Here is an 18,134-nt window from a genome sequence, read left to right on the forward strand (position 1 = left end):
CTAAACAAAAACAAAACTGAGGTAATAGTCTTTGGCGCCAAAGAAAAACGATTACAGGTCACCAGAGAACTTCAGTCTATACACCTAAAAACCACAAACCAGGCGAGAAATTTGGGTGTAGTGATGGATGCAGACCTAAACTTAGAAAAACACATCAAGACAATAACAAAATCAGCTTACTATCACCTCAAGAATATATCAAGGATAAAAGATCTGATGTCTCAACAGGACCTGGAAAAACTAGTCCATGCATTCATCTTTAGTAGGCTTGATTACTGTAACAGCATCTTTACAGGTCTACCTAAAAAATCAGTCAGACAACTACAGCTCATTCAGAACTCTGCTGCTCGAGTCCTCACTAAGACCAAAAAAGTGGACCACATCAGTCCAGCTCTGAGGTCTTTACACTGGCTGCCTGTCCGTCAGAGGATAGACTTTAAAGTTCTGATGCTGGTCTATAAAGCTCTGAATGGTTTAGGACCAAAATACATCAGTGACCTCCTGACCCAGTATGAACCTTCCAGATCCCTCAGGTCATCTGGATCCGGTCTTTTATCAGTTCCCAGAGTCAGAACCAGACACGGAGAAGCCGCATTCAGCTTTTATGCTCCTTATATCTGGAACAAACTCCCAGAAAGCCTCCGATCAGCTGAAACACTCAGTTTATTTAAATCCAGGTTGAAGACTCACCTGTTCTCAGCTGCATTTGAATAAAGCACCAAATCCACACTTAGGCTTAAATTTCAAAACTCACATTTTAATTACTGATTTTATCTACTGTTCTGATTTTATCTGTTTTGATTTTATATACTGTTTTGTTTGTTTGTTTGTTTGTTAATTAGTTAGTTTGTTTGCTTGTTTTAATCAATTTTAAATCATGCTTTTTATTTGTTTTTGTTTCTAATGTCTCTGTAAAGCACTTTGAATCACCTTGTTGTTGAATTGTGCTATACAAATAAACTTGCCTTGCCTTGCCCTTGCCTTCACCTGCAAAGATGCCCTTGGCTCATTTTTTAAGAATGTGGCACAGTCAGGAAAAACAGACTCTTCATCTCCTACCCTACAGCCACACATTTCTGATTGTGGCATTACTGCATAATCTAGTACCCTCTTAGCAGCCTCTGCTAACACTACTGCAGCTGTGAGCTCTGCTGTAGGGTGCGATTGCTCGGCCTGTACAGCCTCTGTGGTCTGGATATTTACCGTTGGCCCTGCAGACTTGGCTGGGAGTGCCTCCGTCTCTATCACCGGTTTCTCCTCCTGAGCTGGTGCCTGTGAATGATAATCATATCATTAGATAATGTCAAAATTCAAACACAGGGCAATTTCAAACCTGTAAAGGGAAACAACTGTTAGTTATGAACATGTGTACATACCAGTACAACAATTACATACAACCTGTGTTCCAATACTTATTTACTGTAAGGGCCAGAGAGCAGTGGTCACCTTTTGAGAGGAGGAAACACACTCCAACGTAGACTAATGGGACAGGAAGATGGATGGACACAAGAACAGAGAGAGAGGTGAAGAGGGAACAGTCAAAAGTCACAGTCTGGATTTAAAGAGCCAAAGGAGAGAGCATGGAAAAGGAAAAAAAGGACTGAAAAGTAAATAATGTAATGATTGTATGGAATACCATTATGTAACTTATTAAATGTGCTGACTTGTGACAAATCCTAAATCCTTTAAACAAAAATCCGGTTTTAGAATCACTAAATCCACTAGGAGCAAATTTCCACTAATCTGCTTTTCAAAACTGCTCCATAAGAACAGTGAAATCTCTTCTCGGGTAGATCCATACAATTCCCCCCCCCCCCCCCCCCCCCCCCACTTGTTTATGAGGCAGAGGGGATTTTGGTGGATGAAAGCTGCAGCAGTGGCACCGAGCCAGGGCTATGAAGTCACCGCTTTCAGGGAACTGATAACGGAACCGAAAGAAAGAAATGGTGTCGCTTAGCAGAGCTGTAGAAACAGACAGAGACCCAATTTCTTCCTTTATCAGCTGCGGGAGTTAGCTGCTACTGTAAGGCAAGCTGTTAGCTGTCAACAAAACTCAAAAACAAACCCAAAGCAGCTGCACTGAAAAAGAAGCAGCAGGCCCGACTGCAACAGAAACTGGCGGTTTGGCAAGAGTGCGTGTAAACGCTAGGTGGTAAGGGACTGTTAGCCATGCACGGGGCTTGAGTTATTAGACCGGTTTGATCGCTGCTGGAGTGAAGGCAGTAAATGGGGCTAGGCAGCGGGTGGTGGTGGTGGAGATATGAGGGGAGGCAGCCAAAACTGAATAGTTACTTTTAGTTTTCATACAGTACCACAACTAAAGATGTAGTTGAAGATTCAGAAACTGTAATCTGCTCAGATTGGACTTCTTTGAAAGTGAAGATTTCTGCTCTCTCCTGTAGTCCATCAGAAGTCTTCATATCTTTTACTTCCTTTGTTGACACACTGATGAACTCTGGAGTCTCCGTCTTCACCTTCTCAGAGATCCATGATGCCATAGCCTTTTTAGGCGAGTCAATACCTTTAATCTGAGTCATGCCGTCTGTTTTTATCTCCACCTTCGGACTCAGCATCTTGGCGGCTGTAGTTTGAGCTTCTGTAACAACTGAAGTGTCTGCTCTGGGGATTTCTTCCTCTTTAGAGGCCATCAGCATTACATGCTCATCAGCTTTAAACTCTCCAGGGACAGCACTTTTCTCTTTGCCCTCAGTGTCTGATTTATCCTCGACGTCCTTCAGGATAATTAGCGTCCCTTTCTTGTCGCTGATGGCTTGGGACACTTCTTGTCTCATAGCTCCGGGGCTGACCTTCACCACCAACCTCTCTGACACCTCGTCCTGGGACTCAGGGGTTTTCTCCTCCACCTCCCTCAGGGTCCCGTCCATAAAGACGTCGTCTTCCATAGTGGTTGAGAGACTAATCCCATGAGGCCCAGAGGAGGTGGGCCCATCAGCTGTCATACTATCCACCACATATTTCACCAGATAACCTGCTGCCTGGGGAGACACTTGGCTTATTGGACATGGATCGTTCAAGTTAGTAGACAGAGGACATGACAAAGCCAATACACAGCAGAAATAAAGAACGCACAAGGAGAAAACACACACACACCTTTTGCTAAACAAACTTAAATCCCAATTTTACATATTTCAGTACATTTAAAGACTGGGCAGTCCCAAACACTGGCCATAGGTTTAATTTGAGATTTATTCTGTTGTTTGAAAGCCTAGAGAGTGTTGAAAAAAAGCAAAAATGACAGAAACACTGTTCTTTCAAAGAACCACATGCTACAAGTAACTCTACATAGATAAAGGTAAAAACAACAACAAGTCTCACACATGTTCAATATTAACTCAGTGGAAGCAGCTTACCTCAGTGATTTTAGGTTCCACCTCTTTTGTCTCATCTGCTGCTGGCTCATCTTCTTTAGTCTGCAGAGGGAACAAAACATAAATAGACATTTAAAGAAAGTCAAATATATCCAAGAAAAATACAAGAACGGACACAACCAGTGGAACCGCATGTTCCATTGTGGCAACTCTGGATCCTAAAGCTCCTTCACCTCCTTGCATTTTAGTCAGACACACTGGTTGTCAGTGACTCGTCTTCATAGACTTTAATTAGTGCCGCTCATTTGTCCTGTGCAAGTCCATCAGATAATTTTACACATCACAAGTAAAGGAGAAACTCTGATAAAAATGCATATAATGTCACTGAGCACAACAATCACACCACTGATTAATGACTTCATCATCCATTACCGAGACAAGTTAATATGATAATCAGTTACCGAAGACATGAGCTGATAAGAGGGAAAGAGAAACACACTCACTGAAATTAACTTTATTCAGCTCTGAATAACTTTACAGATAATTCTCCTCTGTCAAGGTGCCCATCGTCTCCTTTCATATGTACTAACACCATTTGGGATGCAAAATGTGTGACCACACTTGCACCGTTTAAGAGAAAAAAAAAGGCTCATTATGAATATTAAATTTACTGCTTTATGAGTCAATGTGCACTAAATCCTGAACGGACTACTTTTTTTTTAAAAAGCAAAAAAACCCCAAAGGAAATCTCCTTGGTGATGTCATGCTCTACACACACATGCCATCATTCAGTCTGCTGTGGTGCTCCAGCTTACATCCAGCTCCAGCGGCTCTATCATTGGTGCCTCATCCGATCTAGGTGAGCGCATAGGGGACGAGGAGAGTCTCTTCTCCCACTCTGTTAGACCGGGCGTGGTGATGCTTCCGTCGGTCTCCAGGAAGGAACGCTTCAATTCGCTGATGTTGGTTTGGTGCTTGACGACCTCCGCCGGAGGCTCTGTGTCCTAAAGTGGCCGATCAACCGTGATACAATGATGAGGGCAGGAGCAGCGCGGAGGGAACGACGGCCATGCTTCATGTACGCAATGGTAGCTTGCATTTCCAAAGAATTACCAAAAATACACGGACAGCATAAAATGCAGCTCGGAAAAGATCTGCGACGTAAACTTCCGCAGACCTAAATCAGTTGCATTATTTGCTTCCTCGGCTCTTTATACTTATTGTTCACAGGCCTGTTTAGGACTTTGTGCAGGCTACCTGTGCAGCAGCTAGCACAAAACGCAAAACAAAAGCAAAAAAAAAGGTACACCCACATGGCAGCTGTTAAGAAAGTAGCAGCTTGTACTGAAATGCTAAAGAAGCATTTAAGACTAGCTTAATTTTCTGGGGGGGAACTGGTTTCATGCAGAGATTTACAGATTTAGTTTCATAGGTTTAGTTAAGAAGAACACTCCCAAATCTCATACAAGGTTAATAATGACCTATTTCAACTTAGCCTGTTTTGTAATAAGAATGCATTTGGATGCTCACAGCAAGTCTAACTCCCCAAAATCTCAAATACTAGCAGCCACTCATCAGTTAGACACATCTGTTACCACTTCGATTACCAGTTAGGTTTCCTCTTACCAAAGTAACCTGCATGCACATTTCAGTCATGCATTTTTTTTCTTACCAACCTCTAGCATCAGATTACTATGTCTGATAAAAACGTTTTCCCCTTTTACTCGTCTTATGAAACTATACTGCAAAGACAAGAAAGGGGGAGAGGAACTGTAAATAAGGGAATTAGATGCTTTATTAAAATCAAAATAGTTTTAGGAGAAACTGGGAGCCTTGGTTTGTACAGTATGACTGACAAATGAGGGTAAGCTTCAACGCACTGAAAAGTCACAGGTTATGAAGAACCTTGAAAACTGAAATCTGAGTCCTGGGTGTAGCAACAGCAGGAAATTAAACATAACCACGACTCCACAAAAAAGCAGCAGAGGTCTGCGCAGTGGATTTAAGCAAGAGTCTGATGTAAGGTATGATAGTGAGCAGCAGCAGCAGCAGCAGCAGCAACAGGCAAGCGAAGGCAGATGGATGGAACAAAATGACTGATGGCTGATTTGTGAGCGGCTCAGTGCATCTGATGTCGGTGTGATGCACTGAGCAGGGCTGCGAAGCAAGCCCGGTGTACCTGCGTCCGCATCTCAGAGTCCTCATCTGCTTCAGACTGGCAGCAAGTAAGGAGGAAAGCATAGAGACAGTGAGACAAGACAGTAATGCGCTATTAAAGAAGAGATGCAGATGGAAAAACCAGGTGAAGGGAAAGAGAAAGCGAGCAACAAGGACAAGCAAGCAGAGGTAAGAGAGGGAAGGAAAGGGTAAAGATAATGAACAGAAACTGACAGTTAGCTAATCCCCGGCTCTGAACAACTACAGTCCACGACAAAATATGTAACAAGGAACTGCAGCCATGTCCACCTTTGGATCTTTCCACAGGTTTAAGAGGACTGACAGCAAGTTTTATCAGGCAGCTGATTTCATTTGAACTTTCCAAATCAAAAAGTGGAAGAAACTGAATAAACAGTGACTTTCTCTGCTCTATACTACACAGCTATCGATCTTATTCTTAAATTAATAAACAAGTATTACCAACATCCACAAACCAAGTGGACGTTGACTTGTGTGCTGGGTTTTTCTTTAAAAAGCTCTCTCTTCTGACTTCAAGTGTAACCACCAGTATTTAGCCATTAGCTTCTAGCAACAGCTATTTCTGATGCTGCCAGACTTCAGCAGCGATTAGATAGAAACATCCAAATTAGTTTGGGATGTTATGCCTCCCCTTTATGGCCAAAATGAGCGTATTACAGGAGCTTAAGCTAACAGAATCTGGCAATATTTTTCACTTCAGATGATGAAATCAGACAGACACAAGAAGCCTGTCTGAAATCCTCTTCGTTTAAAAACCGCTTTTGTTTTTAGGTATTGCAAATTAAAGTCCATCATCAACAGACACTGCAACAGGTGCAGGGCTTAGCCAACAGTCAGTATTAATGGAGTCTGTAGAAAAGACTGATAAAGAGATAAAAGTGCAGATATTGTGACATGCATTTTAATACATAAAAAAGGGCAGGAACTAAAATGGCATAACAAGATCCAGAGCATGACCTACACGACTTTTGCATTTTCGCAAAAACGTTTCAGTGGTTACCAGACCTATAATTCCCCGGCACTTCCTTGCTTTTCCTTTTTATTTTGTATTTCCTGCATGCCTTAATTATGATGGTTTTCCTTTGTGTACAAACCTCTGTAGCGGTCATCTCTCCATCAAAGGCAAAATCAGTTTGTTCGCTGTCAGTCTGCATTCACAGACACACCCAAATGGGTCCAAGTCGAAAGCAAGAAAAACAAGAACAACCAAACTTGTGAGCGTTTGACTATTTGCATTTATGCTCTACAGAAATTCTTCATAGCCACAATAATGGGGAAGATGGAAATGCATTGGCTATTTGCACTGTCAGCTACAGATTATTAGACAATACTGCAGATACGTTCTGCAAAAGAACAACCACAAAACAAACAGTTAAAAAGCAAATGAAAAATAAGCAGAAGCAAAACAGACTCAGAGGAAGATGAAACCTTCGGTCAGTCACTTTGACATTTCAGGGTAACATTTGATATATATTTTTTAAATCAATAATACAAATTTGTGATTACGAGAGGCTACATCCTGGTTTATGTCAATCACTCCACGTGGATATGACATTTGCTGTGTAGTCACTGTACAAACACAAAACACTTGACAGTAAAAATTTGTTGCCGAACAGTAACCTGACTTTCAGGCCCTCCCCCTCCTCTCACGTCATGCATGCTGGGGTGATTAGGATGCATTTATCTGTCACCGTCTCTCTGCATCACAGCGTGTATTACACTACACTCGTAATTGGTGACTGCAAAGAGTGCTGCTTGAGGGAAAGGTAGCACATCTTTGCACTCCACATGGCAAGCCTCTTCACCGAAACACTCGGTGCCCTTTTCAGCTGATGTTCAGTTTGAATGATTCATTTTAATTAGTGCTGCTCTTCTGGATGCAATGCAGAGAGACTGAGTGCAGATATATATGGATGTGTTCCCATGCAGCTGGTATGGATCACGGTTTAATCTATAAAAGCCCTGAATGTGTATGATAACACTGAGATGGGTTAGCCACAAAAGCCGTGTTTTTCTTTGTGGGGTTTGGTGAAGGATTAGTGACTAAATGAAGACAGGTGACTTCTTCTGATACTCATAATCTGTAAACACAATGTGCTCATTCAGAGAGTGAAATAGTCACATAATGAACTGTGTTTTTTCTTCAGTGGGAGTTCATGGTAACGTGTCACTGAAGCAGCTCAGAAGCTCTTAATGTCCCTGACTATTTGTGTCTAACCCTCTCTTTAAACATACATCAAATATGAAATGGTGAGACTTGCAAGTTCATCTCCGTGTACTCGTGATGCTGATGAGGATGTAGTCTACAGGATGAATGTGACTGGGCAGAGATGAGGTTCTGAAAGTAGGAGACTGACAGACACTGGGACAGACACAGTCTCCAGGTCAGCTCTGAACTGGTGAAACGGCAGAGGACACGGTAAGGGGTTAACCGATATCATGGACTGTCATTCTAAGCCAGGGGCGGGTACTGGAACATACAGGCGTCCGCAAAACACACCTCCTCTTCCTCTGAACTGTCATGGTCATGGTAACTCTGGGCTAGGGAGGCGGTCAGGGAGGCTGCCTTGGGCTCCAGGTAGCAGAGGCACAGCGCCAGTGGGAAGGAGAGGGTGAGGGCATAGGGCACAGAGAAGGAAGTGGAAAGCAGGAAGAAGAAGATGAAAAGGAAGCAGGGGATGAGTGAAGGTGACTTAATGGGGAGGAAGTTCTGCGCACACTCGGGAAGGAAGCGCATCTCTGACAGGTCAGGGAATGTGATGTAGCCATCCTCATCTAGGATGGACGACAGGTCGGGCAGGTGCAGGGAGAAGGAGAAGAGCGTGCCGCCCCGGCTCTTGCCCTGCTCCAGCCTCTGCTTGCGGGCTGACAAAAGCAGCGCCTGCTCCTCCAGCAGGGCGGCTTTATGATCGGCGCGGGCTTGCCGGCGGCGGCACCCAGTACCGCTCTTGACTGGACTGACTGATGAAGCCCGCTTGCGGGCGTTCTCCCTGTGCCTGCGCCGTACTTTAGTTGATGAAATGGGGGATGAAGGGAGCGAGAGCTCAGAACGGAGGGGGTCAGATGTGAATGCATGAGGGGTGCACTGACGGAGGGAAATGACAATGAAGAGATGGCCGTGTGTGTGTAGGGGAAAGGAAGGGGGCGAATAAGCATGAGCACACACGAGTATAGTGTGAGGGTCAAAGGAAAAACAAGAAAAGAAAAGCTAATTAGTAAAGCGCACAGAAAATGAGAAAAAGCATTTAGGCCTTGTCTACTGCAGAGGGTTAAGCTGATAGCAAGTGGGAAATTCTCATCAGCCAAGAAGAAGTCTATTAAGAAAGAAAGCAAAATTAAAACCTCAGAAAGGGCTTAAAACATAATAACTGCAGCTTCTAAGAAACAATCTTAGTCTTTCACGTGTAGCACCTCTCTGAATCAAACAGAAAACATCCAATGTCTCTGCAAGTTTCCTTGAAGTCTAAATGTGGACAGCAACTTACCTTTGTGTCTTGTCTGAGCGGTGATGTGGCAGCAGGTTCTGGTGTCTCTGCTGTGTCCTTCTTAGCGTCCCCCTCCTCAGCCTTCTCTTCCTCTGCTTTTTTCTCAGTTGTTACAGTGGTGATAATGTCTCCCTTGGCAATGACTTTGGCTTCCCCGTCAGCAGCACTGTCCTTCATCAGGGTCTCATGGTTCTCCATAATTGGAGCTGAAACACCGGAGGACAAAGATGGATGTGATGGCCAACTGCATGTCATTCACTGTAAAAAAGCTTTGATTTGCTCCTGGACATTGCTGCTATTATATCCTTTATGCATTTGTCACTGTGCTGCTAAACATGCACCAAAAATTTAACAGCTACGTTAACATTCAGGTGCAAACATTTTTCTTCCACTTTCCCGAGGCATAGCAACTTCCTCTTGTACAGAAACACTTCCAAGAATCTCTGTGCTCAAAATGAGCTGAAAAACCAACACCTCACCTCCATCTAAGCTGCGGGACATGTTGTAGCGTTTGCTGGAGGTGCGTTCAAAGAACGGAGCAGGTCTGATGATCTGAGAACTGGCCCTGCGTGTCTGAGCCTGTGTTCTGCCGCTGTAGCGAAATTTGGAGCCGAGAGTCAGGAACTTCTTTGGGGGTGCCTCGGGGGATACGAGCCTGTCAGAAGTTACCAACACTCACATTATTCAAACCAAAAATAAAAACACAGATTTAAGCATAGTGCTCTGAAATGCTAACTGCTACTTTAGTGAACATTCCCCAGAGAGCCGTGGGGCTGAGCACACTACTCAAAACCTCCCTGGAAACCAATTTTTTATTTTTTATTTTTGCTTAAATGAACAAACTTTGAATATTTTCCAAATGGCAACAACTATTAAGAGTCTGGACGATGCTTCTCTCACGACATGAATTCGTGTATAATGATTAGCAGTAAATCTGTGCCGACAAAGCTGTAGGATCACATGTCTGATTCACAAATTCATTTGGGAAACAATGTATTATACATGGTATTGAGTGGAGAATAAGCTTGAGCTGCCGAGGTTCACCTATTATTTATAATTAAAACTTCTCAATGCTGTGTTCTCATCACAGGTCTGTTGCTTTTTCTTACCTGAAGAAGGTATGGTGTTCCACGCAGACTTTCCAGAGCCTTTTGGCAGCACGATGATTTGGAAGCTTGAAACCAATCGTGCTTTCAAACTGCTCGAACTGCAAGTGAGACAAAATGCTGTGGTTGGAGTCACCATGGAGATCCCTTTGACAATCACAATTCATTACTTTCCCCTCTAATCATATTAATGTGTTTTACAAGGTATTTGTCTTTAATTAAAAGGATAACTGCTTTGCATTCTAGCTTGATAATTTAAGTGAACACAATTCATTATTAACATTTGAAAACAAAGAAGGAAATTTGCCCAACTTTCTTTTTCCCCAAAGGGTTGCTGAACTTAGCCAGTAATTGCTAGATGCCCAGAGGCAGCAGCAGTTCTTGACTCGTCTCTACTTCATGAGATTTCTGCAAGAACTGATGTCAACTATTCTAGGAATGTTTGGTTTCATTCTTCTTTCATACATGAAACAGTAACTGAACTGTTGATTTATTGTCAAATTACTGCATGAATTCACTTTCATTATTACGGTTACCTTTTGAAAGTACTAAATATAGTAAAGTTAAGCTTGATGGCGTTTGAGTCAAGTTTCCTCAGAGTATCAGTGGTACAGATGGTGTGTGTAACACCGATGAAGGCTCTCCCCGGTTGCTCTAGACACTGAAATTAATTCCCTTTGCAGTAAAAGTACATGCACTTTGAAAAATCCAGCAACTAAGCACTGTTACATTTAGAAGGAAGCTGATGTTAAAGTATCGTTGTCGAGGAGCTACAACCCTGCTTGCTTCTAAATGTAACTGTTGTTAGTTGTTTGCTATTTTTAAGCTGTAAATGCACACCACTAAAAATAAATAAAATAAGGTGACACTGAAGCAGAAACCATTGCGTCACCTGTTTTTGTGCAAATCAAAGTGACTACAAGTGCACTGAAGAAGCAACAACAAGACAGCCCACATAAAGGGAATGGTGGTGGCTACAGACTTTTGCTGTCTGATATGAGGAAATGGGGGCTATTACAGGAGAGTTGGACTGAAGAGCTTCAACCCAGCTGCACAACAAGCATCTGCTGCTTCATGTGAGGAGAAACAGGATGAAGGGTGCACGAGCACATCTCCTGGTATTTTGTCCATACTCTTGAGACACAGCAAACATTCTTGCAACAGCAGGTACGGATGTGCCATCCTGGAGGAGCTGCACTACCTGTGCAACCTGACAGGGCTGCAGGTACCAGCAGGTCATGCTATCAGCAGGGCCCAAGTGAAAACCAAAAGTAATCAGGAGGGACGACGGGAGGCGCAATGGTTTGCTGCCACCACCCGCAAAACAATTCTCTTTTTTGGTGCTTGTCTTGTTGTTGCCACTGTGCACCAAGGTAGAGGAAATGAATTCACACTGGTTAATATATCCTAACCAGACAGACTGACATCCCTGAGGTTTGACTGACTGTGTGCAATCTAGTGTCCCCTTTGAAAACCTTTGAAACAAACATGCTAAACAAGAAAGCTTTAGTTTAAATGCAGATGCCTTACTTTGTTTAATACTTGCAAAAGCTAAGAGCAATAATTGGTAAAGCTGCATTCAATATTTAGAAGTGCAGCCATTCAAAAATAAATCGAAGTTAAAATCATCTGCCTCTAAATTACATATAGTGGTTCCATTGCATTCTTAACACTGGAGGTCAAAACTCATCAGCTCTTAGAGATGTTTCATGAAGTCCAGAAGAAGTGCTACCCACTGCTGCCACAGGGTTTTTAGTAGCTACTGGCTGAATGCAGACGCCCAGCCAGGCAACTGAGAGCTAAGTTGCTGTTACTCAGTCTCTCTCTACTCCAGCTGAGAGATCCATTGCTCTTCAGAATATTGCTTTAGTCTCCAAGCAAGAGGAAGTGCACACCAACATACCTCCATCCCACCATTCGCCTTAGCAATCAAGTCAAATAAAGCGTATAATGGATGGCATGATCAGGCCCATGACTGCTTTTTTGCTGTCCTTGTGTTGTGGATTTTTAAAAGTGCTCTATAAATATGTATTTTTTTAGTTTAAGCATAGTGAAATCCCAGTGCTGTACTATCTTGTGCCACAGATCTCAATGACACATTTTACAATCACCCAATTCCCTGCCCTAATTTTATATTCATATTTCCAACATAAATCAGCTACAGACTACAATGCATAATACCCCATAGCAGAGATGGGGTATTATGAATGTAGTGGCAACAACACATGTTAGAATTTAAATTATTGATCTTTATAGCTGATACACAATTTTAAAAAGGTTTCAAGTTTATGTTTGCTGCTGCAAGAAAGTCATTTCCAGTATCTTCATAACGTATCTTTACCTCGCCGGGCCGGATTTTGATGTAGAAGTTGTTCCTTTTGTAGGAGATTTTGAGGATTTTGGGCCAAGCGAATCTGTTGATCCGCAACCTGTCTCTGTAGATGAGTAGGCCACTTGCACAAACTCCCAGCATAATCTCCACACCCTCCGAGTCCTGGAAACAACACAAACATCAACACACGACAAAGCAAAATATGGAAATACGTTATGTTTGAAATATTGTTTACAAGATGACACAAAAGTCCTTGACAAGCTTTACAAAGAAGTTCACTGACCACGGCACCGTTTTCTTTTTCTTTTTTTGTGGTCTCTAAAATATGAACTTCCATAGACTCTACAGGATATACGGGAGGCGTTTAGGTGTCGGTGCACAGCAGGACAAAGTGGAGTTTAAGATAAGAGCCAGGTTTGTGATAATAACAGGGTTAAGCAGGCAGGTGGAGAGTGGATTCAGGCATATGGCACTCTAAACTCTTCTATGCAGGCTGTGTGGAGTTTGAATTAAGACTGAAGGGGTTCCAACTGGCAAAAGGAACAGTGAAGTTTCGGGAAACGGTAGATGAAGCACAAAAATGACGCTCTTCACTGCACAAAGCATGAGATGAGCAGGTAAAAATGAATGACGACGTTTTGAAAAGGGAGGCGCTGATCCAAAGCATGAACAACCAGCCTTAAGTGATTTGTGGGGTGCTTAAAATGACACCTTTGAAGGAAACCATGCACAAGTAGAGACCACATAGACACACACTCTCATTCGGGCAAAGCACATGGAAAGCAGCCTCTTACCTCTCCCTCAGCTGGAGCCAAGCATTCATAGAGATTCCCTACCAACTTTGCATTTAGTGAGAGAGGAGAGAAGACAAAAGAGGGATGCTGGTCTGATATGTACATCTTTTTTTCGTGTATCAAAACTGTGACTCACAGAAGCAACACTGAGCATTGATGTCTGCTCGGTTTGATCAAGGCCGCTTCCGCATCTCTGTCATCTCTTCTATTCTGATCTAAATCTGTGAAGGCAATTTCCTCCCCATCATGTGCATCTAGACCCTTTTTTGACTTTCAAAGCACATTTGATAACAGATTCATATCAAGAAGACTGATGGCTGTAATTTTCTTTTATGACAACAGCGGCCCCGCTGTCCTACACCAGCTCTCTGTTTTTACCGCCCGTTTTCCAGTGATATATTTGATCCAATCTGGACAGTAGAATAAAACAGATGGGAAATTATCCAAGTCAAGCTGGGCTCCAGACCCCCTCCCACCTATCACCCCTCTTAAACCCACCCCAACCCCAGAGAGGCAACAGTGACACAATGTCAGTCAGTCAGGGGAACAGCAGTGGCATGTTAAATCGAGGCATTACTGTGGCAGCCATGATGTGTCTGAAGCAGCAGTGTTGTGGTAGCAAGCGTCAATACCGAGTGCATGGGTGATGTGTTTGTATAAAACCTCACACAGAAAACGCCAAAAACAGTTTACGTCCACATTCTGAAAAACATGAATTATTTTGAAACGCCCACCACATCTGACGAGGTGAAAGTCCTTCAGCTCCACCTCTTTGTTTATAGTAACAAATTAAATAACTAGTTTTTACATTTTGGTGTTTTTATCTTAGGCCTCTGTGATATCGTGGTAGCTAAGTCCATCTTTTACACAAAGACTATTCTAACCTCACATAAAGGTGAAGCCTCTCATTTGTGTAAATTAGCGATATATTCATGTACTGGTGGGAGAGAGACTTTTAGACTCTGTGCCAATGTTAACTTCATATTTAATGAGTGAATATGAGACTGAGTGATGGTTGTTTGCTTTCTTGCACACGTTGACTGTAAAGAGGGGGGAAAAAAAGTTACTGTTTGGTTTGCATGTATAATAAAGCACGCCGTAAAAACTCACAGGTTAACCTTTAAAAAAACAACTAAATCGTTTTCTACATTTGACTTCACATTAACCAATTAGGTTGAATCCTATAGACTGATATATCATTGTGTTGTAAGAAATATTAATAAATAAATACTTAAGATTTGCTACCTTAGCGTGGTGGAGGTCCACACCGTACATGGATAGCTTCTTGGCATTTTCCAAGAAGTGCATTTCGGCATCAGCCGGTGACATCCCCCTGAATGCACACAACAGAGCACGTCAGACATAAACACGTAAGGCAAAGAGATGTAAACCTCTCTTTTTTTCTTAAAAGCAGACTTAAACCTTTCTGACCAATGTGACGAGAGAGAGAGAGAAAATCTCTACATGGATCATTAGCAGGATTATAGCTTGAAAGAGTTTGGAAAAAGGCTGTTTTCGTGGATGTTTTTAGCTGAAGTTCTATAGAGATTTCTAAGTGTATCCATTTTTAGATTGTCTTTAGAGAAGACCCTAATCCTGGCAATGTCACTGCCTCACTGCAGCCAATGGACCAGCATCAAATTACAGACAAATCATTGCAATAAAGGGGAATGAGGGGGCTCAGAGAGAGACTTAGGTCAGATTGTGAATGTTCACTCAGATTCACAGATTGATTCAAGGCCTAATAATGACATAAAACCTAGATGTGAAATTCAACTTCAGATTTATGAAGAATTTGATCAGAGGACCTTATTACGCACATGTCATCACTAAATGCAAACAGAGCATTTTATTAGTAGAAAAACAATGATGGGTCCTTTTTAGTGCTGTCAACGTTAATTTTGTTAAAATGACGTTAACGTGCTAACTCACTAACGGCATTAACATCATTTTAACGAGATTAACGCTGACAGCACTAGTCCTTTTATGTTCTATGTATCATATGCAATCCATTCAGTGAGACGAGAAAAGCCGTTTATATTTTCTAAAAACATTCTACGAACATTTCATGTGTCATTTCCACAGAAGAAATTTAAAGTGACATGTTTATGACCACAAATAATAAATTCACTGGACTATTTGACACCCTTCTGACTCTTTCTATTAATAATCATTTTCTTCTATGCTGTGTAAATGAAATAGTACTACAGATACTAACTTGTAAGTCTTGTGGAGCTCCATGACCTTCTCCTCTAGCTCTTTGGTCTGGTTGGGTGCGAAGCGCAGTTCACTGAGGTAGTCGCTGGCGAGTTCCTCTGAGTCATAGTCTCCAAGTTCAGACTGCGCTGTATACGAGCCCAGCACCGTGTGGGTGGCAAAGGAGCAGGGCAGGCGACCTGAAACTACATCATCTCTCAGCTGCAAGCACAGGTAGTACCTGAGAGAATGAGGACAAAATATACAATATATATGTAAACAAAACTGCAATTTCGTGTTTTTTAAAAAGATCATATCTAATGTCTGGATTTTCTCATTTCTTTGAAAACTTCCTGAGATTTTTAAGTGCTAGAAGTACATTTTTATGCATCCAAGTCTATAAAAGGTTTATAGAAGAATATAAGCAAAGGACAGCAAAACCGACCTTGTGATGTCCTCAGTCAGTTGTGAGGGATCTGGTGGGTAAAACTTTACATTGAAAGCAAAGTTCCAGGGTCCAGCTGAGGTATCGACAGAACATGAAATGATTAAAAATCAACATTCAACAACAGCAAAGGCTTCTCTTGGAAATTCAGAGCATATAACATTCAGGTAGCGTCACTGGATTGCTGCACTTACTCCTGATCTGCTTCTTCAACTCCTTGGAAGGATCCAGCCAATTCTGCGAGACACAACCACAGAAGATGAAACATTAAATCAATGCTAATTTGGGAGCAAATTACCAAGAGCCCAGAGGGGGAAATCCTGCCTGGTATGCATATATAACAGTTATCTTATAAATGTCTTCTCGAAAGAAACATTTAACTTCATTTCCTACTGTCGATGAACCACTTTCCAAGTAAAAATATATAACATGTTAGTTAATAAGATTGCCTTAAAAAAAAAAAAAAAAGTACCTTTTGATTCTCTACATCTCTATAAGTAATGCCAAAATAGTCCTTCTCTAGTAGGTTGAGGTGATCACACACTTTATCAAAGAGGAACTGGCCCTTGGCTCGTTTCTGTGAACAGAAAAAGAATAAAAGCACATGTTAAATGCAGAGTCATTTGATGGGTATACTGATGTGCAACATTTGAACATACAGAACACAGAAACTCATTTAAAATAAACCATCACACCAAATTAGATTAGTAGGATTGTGTAATTTATTTAAAGAGTTTTTTCAGTAATGCAAACCCTTCATTTGTCCTGATTTGCTTAACAATTACACACAAAATAATGATAAACACAAACAATAAAGCAATATTATTAATCCATGTTGCAGCTTAAAAAGCTATTTTATGCTGCCGTGGAACTGCGTTCCCCTTCAAGTCCTTCTCTTCTTATTGTTATCTCGATAATTAAATGAAAGTGAGCTCATCTCTGCAAAACCACATTAAGAATATAAATTCGTGAAAATGAAGCAAATTATTATTATTATTATTATTCTGCTGCGTGATGTAAGCCTCGGTACCGGAGACACAATCCACCAACCTGGCAACTTTGGATCAATTCCCTCTATAAAAAGCATAAACACACTTTCAAATTCCTGACCATTGGTTGCGTGAATGCATTACATCGATCGACTGCACATCTGAGTGCTGGACGTCATCAGCTGGAGCTTTGTCATCCCCCCCCTCGTGAAGAGGTTGGACTTCCAGGACTCATTTGACCAGCTCACAGGGGATATTTTAAGGCCTGAGTTGCCATGACACAGACGTCTCCTGCTTGCACAAAACCAATGCCAGCTCTTCACGTCTGGATCGGCTGAAGCCCACAGCCACAGCCTAACCTATCCAGAACACGGCTATGTATCTGCCACACTCACATGGATGCAATAATACATCCTGGATGTGAAACGAAGAACTAATGGGTGTGTGCATGAGCACACACACACTTTTAAATAAGAAGATTCTTGCATGTGTGTGCACGTGTGATTTTAACAAAGCTGGTAGAGGTGCTGGTGGCAGAGAGTTAATCCTACCAGAACATCTCCGAGGGAATTAGCACAGTTATGTCAGACTACTGCTGCCTGGGTGTGACAATCTCCTCTTAATGCAACACTTAAAGCTGGCTGGCTTAAATGACACAGACAAAAAAAAGGCTGTGATTTGCAAACAGAGGTTTTCAGATCAGTCAAATAAGCTGCCAATCATTAAACTATATCTATAAATAAGCTAATGGCGTACTGCACACGTATCCCTGGAGTTCTCTAGCAGAAGAAAGACCAGAAATCAGAAGTATACTGATCTTAAATTGGGAAAGCTTGATCGATCAGGACAGTGAGGCCTTCACAGAGGTTAAACACTTCCAAGGATTAAAAATTGATTGTGCATTATGGTTTATCTGTTACTTTAATTAGAGTTACCTAGTCATTTTAAGAACACTTTCAGTCATTACTTGACCTATAATATGTTAGACAACACATTTTTCCAGAGTCTTTGTTCCCTTCAGTCATCTTGTGTCATCCAACTGGCTGTCCAAAAGCCAACAATATTAATTTCACAAAGATAAAAGACTAAATTTGATTAACTGACTATCAAAATAGGCTAAATAACTGCCTGCCAACAGACTCACTGACTAATCACTTTAGCTCTAATTAAAGCCAAAATTTAGCATGAATTCTCATGTCCTTTAGAGAAAGGATGATTTAATTGAAAGCAATTCAACACATTGTGTGGGATGTTTTTCTGCC

General features: G+C 41.8%; 1 protein-coding gene across 17 annotated transcripts in view; it reads right to left on the bottom strand.

Moving 5' to 3' along the window:
* epb41l3b (erythrocyte membrane protein band 4.1-like 3b) overlaps positions 1-18,134 on the bottom strand; it is a 48,130-nt gene that overhangs the window by 10,982 nt on the left and 19,014 nt on the right. The window contains exons 4-22 of one of the 17 annotated variants that reach the window (XM_085140123.1): positions 16,356-16,460; positions 16,078-16,120; positions 15,884-15,959; positions 15,461-15,679; positions 14,488-14,575; positions 13,243-13,287; positions 12,458-12,610; positions 10,120-10,217; positions 9,490-9,665; positions 9,011-9,216; positions 8,026-8,610; positions 6,620-6,673; positions 5,509-5,544; positions 5,006-5,071; positions 4,145-4,333; positions 3,372-3,431; positions 2,313-2,996; positions 1,440-1,479; positions 1,204-1,268 (exon numbers count right to left, since the gene is read on the bottom strand). In XM_085140123.1, coding sequence (XP_084996249.1) covers positions 1,204-1,268; positions 1,440-1,479; positions 2,313-2,996; positions 3,372-3,431; positions 4,145-4,333; positions 5,006-5,071; positions 5,509-5,544; positions 6,620-6,673; positions 8,026-8,610; positions 9,011-9,216; positions 9,490-9,665; positions 10,120-10,217; positions 12,458-12,610; positions 13,243-13,287; positions 14,488-14,575; positions 15,461-15,679; positions 15,884-15,959; positions 16,078-16,120; positions 16,356-16,460 — 2,988 coding nt within the window. Of the gene's footprint in view, positions 1-1,203; positions 1,269-1,439; positions 1,480-2,312; positions 2,997-3,371; positions 3,432-4,144; positions 4,334-5,005; positions 5,072-5,508; positions 5,599-6,619; positions 6,674-8,025; positions 8,611-9,010; positions 9,217-9,489; positions 9,666-10,119; positions 10,218-12,457; positions 12,611-13,242; positions 13,288-14,487; positions 14,576-15,460; positions 15,680-15,883; positions 15,960-16,077; positions 16,121-16,355; positions 16,461-18,134 lie in introns of all 17 variants that reach the window. The other 16 variants (XM_085140124.1, XM_085140126.1, XM_085140125.1 and 13 more) reach the window with 16 other exon arrangements.

This window comes from Neolamprologus multifasciatus, chromosome 18 (genome assembly GCF_963576455.1).
Source record: "Neolamprologus multifasciatus chromosome 18, fNeoMul1.2, whole genome shotgun sequence".
In the NCBI taxonomy this organism is placed as follows: domain Eukaryota; kingdom Metazoa; phylum Chordata; class Actinopteri; order Cichliformes; family Cichlidae; genus Neolamprologus; species Neolamprologus multifasciatus.